The sequence below is a fragment of the Anarrhichthys ocellatus genome, unplaced genomic scaffold (genome assembly GCF_004355925.1).
Source record: "Anarrhichthys ocellatus isolate YVR2014 unplaced genomic scaffold, GSC_Weel_1.0 scaffold221, whole genome shotgun sequence".
Taxonomy (NCBI): domain Eukaryota; kingdom Metazoa; phylum Chordata; class Actinopteri; order Perciformes; family Anarhichadidae; genus Anarrhichthys; species Anarrhichthys ocellatus.
This window is the reverse complement of record NW_022280251.1, coordinates 100,306-109,170: the sequence shown is the minus strand read 5'-3', so window position 1 is coordinate 109,170 and position 8,865 is coordinate 100,306. Positions and strand designations below refer to the sequence as shown.

Here is an 8,865-nt window from a genome sequence, read left to right as displayed (position 1 = left end):
ATGATCTGAACCTGTAAAATAAATAAAGGTATCAAATAAATGTAGTGATGGAAAAAGTACAACATTTCCTCTGAGATGTAGTAAAAGTAGAAGTATTAAGTAGCATGAAATGGAAAGTACTAGTACCTCATAATGCACAAAAGGCCTGAGATGCGATTGGCTGATGTTTTCGTGCCGTAGAAACTACCCAAAGGAAACAGCTGTGGCGCTAAATATTTAATATATTATTATACATTATAATCACAAAGATGTCAAATATTTACTAGAAACATAAATAACATTTTTCTTGTTATTCGATCGTCCTCTTGGTCTCCGCTGACTCAGCAGTTTCTTTTACATGCAGACAAATCTTCTTCTTCTTCTTCTTCTCTAGTCGTCTATGTCTCTGGTGTCGGAGGGGACGGGGCTTCACCCGGAGGGGGCGGAGCCAGCTTCTTCTCCAGCCGGTTGACCCGGTGCTTGAGTTTGCTGTGCGTGGCTTCGCGCTCCGCCAGCAGCCGAGCGTAGCGCGTCTGCAGGACGTCCAGCGTGCTCGCCATCCGGTCCACCTTCTCCTCGATCTCTTTGGGGTCGGGGCCCTGCGCAGCCAGCTGGAGGACCAACGACAACCGTTAACTTTTAAAGCCTCTTTGTGGGGTTTTTGGGTAACTACAACAGAGCGTGTGAGCGTATACCTCCAGGTCCAGCAGTCCGTCCTTCATCAGGATCTGCCTTCCCTTCTCCTCCAGCAGAGCTTTAGCGTCAGGGTACTCCGTCAGCGCCTCCATCAGGTCGTCTTTGGAGAGGCAGAAGAGGTCGGAGTAACCGATGCTCCTGATGTTGGCCGTCCTCCTGTTTCCCGCCCTGCTGCCTGTTGGAGAACGAGAAGGACAGTCAGGGAATAAAAACACTCTTGTAACGTAGTATTTCTTTAAAGTCACGACAAGGAACTTTCATTTAGTGTTGGTTCTACGCCCCCTGTGGACTAAAGTGGTAGTGTCTCTGAGCACCAGAATCTCTTTAGAAAACCTCTCATTTTACTGCAGCAGGGTCTGACAGTCTGCCCCTCTCAGTCCTGGTTCTGGTTCTCCCGTGCCTCCCTTCCCTTGAGCGGGTCCAGCAATACATCCTGGGTCTCCAGCATCGTGAACCTGCATGAGTTCATCTGGTTTCACCAGAATCCGACCCGGTGGCTCCGATGACGTGCATTAAGAATAACTCTATAGAAACAGACCATCTTCTCTCTGATGGTCTCGTTACTGATGGAGGTCTGATAGAGGATCAGGACTACACTGAGACTGGTTCAGGACCAGATACAAGTTCCTAATAGTCACTTTAACCACTGATTGATCTCATCTTACCTTTAATCGCCAGGATGCTGATCTCACCAAAGTAGCTCCCGTCACTCAGGACGACGAACTGTTTGATCCCGTCGTCGGCAACGACGGCCAGTTTCCCCTCCTTGATGATGTACATCTCTCTGCCGATGTCGCCCTTCTTACAGATGTAGTCTCCCGGACTGTAGACCTGGGGCTGCAGCTTCAGCACCAGCTCCACCAGCAGACCGGCCTCGCAGTCCGCAAAGATACGAACCTGCAGGACGACACAGAACAAAGGAACCTGGTTGTTCGTTTGTTTTTAAATCAGAGTTCTGCTGAAAGGGGGTGCAGACCTTCTTCAGGGTGTCCAGGTGGACGTTGATGGCGATCTCGGCTCTCAGTTTGTCCGGCAGGTACTTCAACACCTCCCTTTCATCCACTGCTTTCTTATTGGTCCACAGGAAGTCGAACCACTTGATCACTCGCTTCTCCAGGTCCTTCGTTACCTGGACAACCATGTTTGATAGAATCACCCTTTATTCTAAATATGTATATTTATACACAAACCGCTGTCCGTGAATAAGCCACTGAACTAAGTCCAACAAACAAGAACTAACCTTTCGGAAGGTCATGTACTGTTTGATGGCGTCGATGCGAGCCTGGAAGTTAGCTCTGGCAGCGTTCATGTTGGTGATCATCGAACCGACGTTACCGACGATGGTGGCAAAGATCAACACACCGACCTGGAGGAGAAAAGAAGAGAAGATAGGAAGTTAGAGGGGACAGAGAAGACGTACTCAGAGTACTCTACAGGGGACAGGGTCTCTCCGAAACTGGTACTGACATTATGGGGACAAAAGACCTGGTAGACCACTGCCACTGGGGTAACCAAACCTGGTATACCACTGATGATATTGGGAGGACGTAAACATGGAAGACCACTGACATTGGGGGGACGTAAATCTGGTACACTACTGACATTGGAGGGAACATAAACCTGGCAGACCACTGATATTGTAGGGACCCAAACTTAGCAGACCACTGATATTAGGGGGACCCACACCTGATAGATCACTAAACCTGAAAGATCACTGACATTTTAAGGACCCAAACCTGTTAAACCCCTGACCCCTTAAGCCACACTCACCAGGAAGTCAGTGACAACGAAGAAGTACTCTGAGTTCTCCACGGGGGGCGGAGTCTCTCCAATGGTTGTGAGAGTCAGTGTGGACCAGTACATACTGTAGGCGTACTTCCTCACCAGACGACCAAACTCTGGATCTGCCGGGTCGGGATACACAAACCTGTCAGCACCGAAACCTGGAGGGACGGGACGAGACAGAGGTGTCAGAGTCTTTTATACAGCAACCGCTGATAAAACAACCAGAGTCAGGATTCAAACCAGCAACCCCACCGATAGCCTTGGAGAAGGAGTAGTAGAGGCAGGCGTTCCAGTGGATGATGATGACGATGTACATGACAAGGTTGAAGATGCGGAGAGCGTTGGGGTAGTTAGTCCTGGTCTCCGTCCTCTGGAAGAACTCCAGCATCCTGAAACAAAGAAACAGATTGTTTGACTTCCTGTACACGTTGATGTGCTTTTACTCAACGACATTTTTGAATGCAGAACTTTTTCTTTCAAGCAATTTCAGTAACTTGAAAATTGTTAACCAGACTCAATGTTTTTTTCGGTGTACCTGTTGAACCTGAACAGCTTGTTGAGGCGGATTTCGGGGTATTTGATGCCAAGAATGAGGTACAGCACGTCGGTGGGAATCATGGAGACCAGGTCCATTTTGAACTGGACGCTGTTCATGTAGCGCTCACGCAACTTCTGCTCGTCCTTCACCAGCAGACCCTGCTCCAAGTAACCTACGCACACAGAAACAAACAGGTTTTTACCTGTGGTACATTTGGATGCATGTCACATTACATACACTAATTAAGTGTGTAGATCGAACAATCTGTTTGTGTGTGTTCGGACCGGTCCTTGTTCTGAAGATCATGTCTGCGATGTAAGTGAGGTCGCATACAAGGTCCACAAGGAACCACAGTACCAAATAGTCAGTCTGTAGCTCCTCGAAACACGCCCTGAAACACACACAAACACACTTTATACAGCCACGCAGTTACTACATATAGACAACTGAAATTAAATCCACTTGTGTTCAGGAACCAAGACTAGAAACCCACATGGTCACTCACAGAGTGACAGGGGCCGAAACCTGGAAGCCATTTCACAAAGTCGGGACAGAACCTGGTTACCCACCAGCATTGTTGGGATCTAAACCAGGTTGCCTTCTGACATTGGGGGCACCTGACTCCACAGCTTTAACTGTATTTCCATAATTTCTTGAATAAAACTAGGGCTAAGTTTAGACTCAGGTTTCGGTTTAGGCTCAGAAACCGAACATAATCAATGGTGTGTGTTACCTGGCTATGATCAGGGTCCAGTTGTACATGACGGGGACGGTGATAACAGCCAGCCAGCGGTAGTAGGTGTTACCTGCCGGATCAATCACTGCGATCTCCTGAGGACTGGACACAATAATGAATCATAACTATTATTTTATACTATAATGAAGGATTGTCTCTGGTTTGTCTCCAGTAAAACAAAACAAAGCCTCTAACATCTGTTTCTGAATCAGTGGATCCTAATTAACCAAACTCACGCCTCCTCTTTGGCCTTCTTCTCCTTCTCCTTCTCTTCTTTCTCCTTCTGTTTTTTCTCCTTCCTCTCCTTTTTCTCCTGCTTCTCCTTCCTAAGAGGAAAGAGCACATGAAAGCAAAGGAGGTTCAACTCACGGGAACAGAACATTACAGCGAGCAGAAATAAATAACTATTCTGTGTTTTTGACTTACTCCTTTTTCTCTTTTCTCTCTTTCTTCTCTTTCTTCTTTTTCTTCTTCTCCTCCCTGGAGGACAACAGGAAACGCATCACACAAACTGTTTGTATGTTCTGCATTGTTTTATATAAAGAGACACTTACTCTTCTTCGTTGTTGTTGCTGTTGTTGATGTTGAACAGAACTCCAGGTCCGGCTCTTTGATTTGCTCTGAATCAGAGAATCAGACGACAGGACTAGTTTAACTGTTGACTACAACTCACTCAACTGTTCAAACTACCAGTCTGGGAATGTCTCAATGAGCCCTGGAACTTCTCAAGGACCACTAGAACTTTATGAAGGACAACAGAACCTCCTCAAGGACCCCTCAAACCTCCTCAAGGACACCCTTCAACACTTTCTAATCGAAGCCCTCAATATTTTAAAGGACTCCTAAATTCCTCAGGACCACCTCATAATCTCCTTAAATCTCTTCAAGGACATATCAAACTTCCTGAAGAACTCATGAAACCTTTTAAAGGATCCTTAGAACAACCTCTTCAAGGACCCATATTACTTCCATCAGGACTCTTAGATCCTAATCCCAAAACTGTCTCACAGTCCTGTTAAACCTCCTCAAGGAACCCTGAAACCTCATTAATAACATCTTCACGGACCCATAGAACTTCTTAAAGGTCCCCTGGATTCTTGAAAGGATCCCCAAAATCTACAGAACCACCTTGTGAACCCCTGAAACCTTTTAAAGGTTTATGGGTCCATAGAACATCTTCAAGGACCCATATTCCTTTCATAAGGAGCCTTAGATCCTTTAAAGGACCTATAAATAGTACCGCCTCACAACCCATCAAACCTTAAAGAACCTCTCTAAGGACCCAGAGAACTTCTTCTTGGGTCCAAAGCAACACTCATTATTACCCACTATAACCACTCACCTCTCACCTGGCTCCTCCTCCATGTCCTGTAGAACGATGGTGGGCGGAGTCAACCTGGAGATGGGGGTCGGGACTGATGGAGCCACTTTGGCCATGAAGGTCTGTCCTCTGACTTCCTGTTCAGAGAGAATATAAGACAGATGATGACCTGGAGGATCCTGTTGATCTGGATGTAGAATCAGTTTGATTATCGAACCGTAAATATCGATTGAAGAGATTTAAACTGCGATTGGTAAATTCTATTGTTCTAGACTGCTTTTATTGTGAAACAGGAAGTTGTCCGTAGGGCTTAACGATATGACCAAAAAAAATCATCTATCCTGATAAAGATAATTTAATATCTCGATAATGATATATATATACACATATATGTATATGTATATATATATATACACATATATGTATATGTATATATATATATACATATATATGTATATATATATATATATATATATATATACATATACATATATGTACAGTATATATGTATATGTGTATATATACATATACATATATGTATATATATACATATACATATATGTATATATGTATATATATAAAACGATGTATGTTTCCCAGTATTTCAATAAATATATAGTCTATATTAAATAACTACATGGTAAACGCCTGTTTTTGTGTATTTTGTGTGAATTAAATATTTGAGAAATGAAAAACTGAAACTAACTAAACTAAACTAAAACTAACTAAACTAAACTAAAACTAACTAAACTAAACTAAACTAACTAACTAAACTAACTAAACTAAACTAAACTAAACTCAAAGTGAAACTTGAGTTGGTGTGTGCTCGTTATTATCAATTTAGACTAAATCAAATCTCGATATGTGATTCAATCATTTACAGATTCCACTGAAACACGATCAATGATTTAATATGATATTAAATCATAAACCAGCTGCACCGGTTCTTCTTTAAATCTGCACACATCTTGATGCAAAGCTTCCAGTTCCTTCTCTTCTTACTCAACTGTTGCTCAGAGGATCTTTGTCTTTCAGTTGAACCACTGATCAGCGTCTTTGTTCTACTAAACTAAACAACATCTATTACTACAAAATAAAAGCATCACATAGAGTCGTGTATGATCATTCTGAATGTATGTGTTGTATAATCTCCTTACTCACCTGACAGCTGATAATCTGTCGCTCTGGGTTTTCGTGGCCTAGATCCACCAACCGCCAATCAAACTCATCGCCATGGAAACAGAGGAGTACCCCCCCCCACCACAACGCAAGGCTGACCTCGTTAAATCCGGTGAAGTTTGGAGAGAAAGGAGGATAAAATGGAGGGATGTGACCAGTGACGGAGTGTTTGGAGCAGCAGAGTCGACCTGATGAGGATAAAGAGATTAGAGGAGATGATACTGTCTCACCTGCACTCATGGATCCGCCCTCACCTGGACCCTTAGGGGTCGATGAGCAGGAGATGTGTGTTTTATACAATAAAACTACTTTCATAAACTGTTTCTGTGTTCATTGTGAGTTCATTATTCTGTTCAAGTGTCAACAAAACATGTTCGGTCTGAAGAACAAACGTTTTTCTTGTTTTTGACCTCGGTGTTCATTCAGACTTTGAGTCTCTTTGAAGTTGTTTTGTGACTTGTTGTCATCGTTGTTACAGTGTGGTATTAGTATTTTTACTGTAACAGAGTATTTTTACTGCGTGATATCAGTACTTTTCCAGCAGTAAAGGATCAGAGTACTGGAGGTAGTGAGAGGTGAAAGTGAGGGAGGAGTAAACGTGAGAAGGGAGGACAGATTTTACTGAGAGGGAGGAGGTGATGAAAAGTGAGAAGGGAGGATTAATCTGATCCTCCTGTGTCAGCAGACACACACACACACACACACACACACACGTGTGTGTGTGTGTGTGTGTGTGTGTGTGTGTGTGCGTTAACACGAAGAGTCTCAACATGCTAACAATGCTAACAATGCTCACATGGTGTGTCGCTTAGTAACGAAACCAGAAGAACATAAAACTGTATTTGTGTGAATTATTTTTATGGTGTTAGTAGAAGTGATGCAGTGTGAAGCTGAGAATGTATTAATATAGATTTTAGTATTATTTTATTTTAAGTTCTCCATATATACGACACACACTTCATCAAAAGGAGGAAGAATCAAAGCAAATCAAGACAGGAAGACAAAATTAAATTAAATTAAATTAAATTAAATTAAATTAAATTAAATTATTAGGTATAATCAGTAAAGTAAAACGAGATGATACACCTTGAATTTATCCAACTAACAATGAATAACTATGATAAATAAATTATCATATTTAATGAGGATAACCTGTATGTAACCTGTACTCTCATCTGGCTCCGATGAACCTTCATCAGTTATTTGAGGATTTATAGGAAGTGTTTGTTTCCACCACCAGAGGGCGCCACCGACCTGCTGCTGAACTCCACACGAGCCTGATGAAGAGGAAGAGTTCTGTCTCATCGCTGATGAGCTGCTCTCATCTCATTGGTCAGATGCTGTGATGTCACCACTTATCAACCTGCTTTCTTTCTGTTGGCCAGCAGGGGGCGACTCCTCTGGTCGTATCCCAGACTCCCACTGGGCGACGCAAACCGCTTAGTGATCATGACAATAAATAAACAGAAAGAACAACAAAATAAAAAAGTAATAGAGTAAACAACTGTGTTTCATGCCACAATTAAATAAACGCAAGCACAATAGTCTTGAAAGTACCCGTTACTGCTACTGGGTTAGCTTTTGTGCTAAAGCTACTGGCTTAGCATTTGCTTTACTGGATTGGCCTTTGTGCTAACGTTTAGCTTTGTGCTACTGGGTTAGCCTTTTGGTTTTGGGTTAGCTTTTATGCTAACGTTACTGGGTTAGCCTTTGTGCTACTGGGTTAGCTCACTCGTTCTCTGGCTCAGTAGGTGTGTTGTCATCAATGAGTTGACTTAAGCTCCTCCCTGTTGGTCCATTTGTTGTGTTTTCCTTCATCGTCTTTTTCGTTGTTTGTTGTTTATGCAGCTAACAGGATTTTTAAAATGGCGACTAATCACCCTAAGTTACGTAACTCATGGAGGCTCTTGTGCTGAGAGACTGTGGAACAGGAGCTAAAGAAGGTTCTTAGTGTCCTCTCTGGGGACTAGGAAGGAGTCTCAGCCTCTTTAGGATGCTTCCTTGGATGCATCCTACCAAGGAAGCATCCTTCACCTGGAGGAACAACAACAGCTCTGATCTCCAGCAGCTCCCTCTTGTTGCTAGGAGAGGCAGCCTCCCGCAGCGCGCTCTCTGATTGGCCCGCAGCCCGTCCCCTTGGGCCAATCAGAGGCCAGTGCGTCCGCCATGAGAATCCATAATCCTTCATCATCAATACTACGATTTATTATCAATACTACGTCAATATGAACGTTGTTTACTTCATGTGGATTCTTCCTCTCATCAATCTAATCATGATTTATATTTAATGTTTATATATAATAACATATTTGAATATAAATAGGTGTTATTAGATTCACGGTGGAGCAGAAACACGTCGTTATAATATAAATAAAGACCAGATGTTTAGTTTGAGTCTCTTCTCTGCGGGAGACTCGCTGTTACCGGCTGGTGGCCGTTAATGGCGGAACTGTCGAGCTAGATTTAACGGAAACACGTGGAACTTCTGGTTTGAATACAGTTCTCTTCTTCTTTACAAAATAAAAGTTTACTAGAGCAGATATGAAAATAGAGTGAAGGAAGAATGTTTTTTTTAGAAAATTTACTACAGTAAAAGTACTAATACCACACTGTATAAATACTCTGTTACAG

General features: G+C 42.8%; 1 protein-coding gene across 1 annotated transcript; it reads right to left on the bottom strand.

The window, feature by feature from the left end:
- Positions 1–203: 203 nt before the first annotated feature.
- On the bottom strand, positions 204–6,844 carry cnga1b (cyclic nucleotide gated channel subunit alpha 1b). The gene is made up of 15 exons (XM_031879053.1): positions 6,217–6,844; positions 5,077–5,192; positions 4,289–4,354; positions 4,161–4,214; positions 3,971–4,060; positions 3,732–3,836; positions 3,283–3,389; positions 2,996–3,170; positions 2,713–2,849; positions 2,446–2,618; positions 1,916–2,041; positions 1,652–1,804; positions 1,341–1,572; positions 675–850; positions 204–590 (listed from the first exon to the last, which is right to left on the bottom strand). Exons 1-15 carry the CDS (start codon positions 6,547–6,549, stop codon positions 378–380), a joined length of 2,256 nt encoding a protein of 751 aa, XP_031734913.1. The 5' UTR covers positions 6,550–6,844; the 3' UTR covers positions 204–377.
- Positions 6,845–8,865: the final 2,021 nt, after the last annotated feature.

Excerpts from the sequence above, each read along its gene's own strand:
- cnga1b (XM_031879053.1), bottom strand. The coding sequence starts at position 6,549 with ATGAAAGTAGTTTTATTGTATAAAACACACATCTCCTGCTCATCGACC. Across the intron at positions 4,215-4,288 it reads AGCAACAACAACGAAGAAGA|GGAGGAGAAGAAGAAAAAGA; the intron begins GTAAGTGTCTCT and ends GTTGTCCTCCAG. Across the intron at positions 851-1,340 it reads CAGCATCCTGGCGATTAAAG|GCAGCAGGGCGGGAAACAGG; the intron begins GTAAGATGAGAT and ends GTTCTCCAACAG.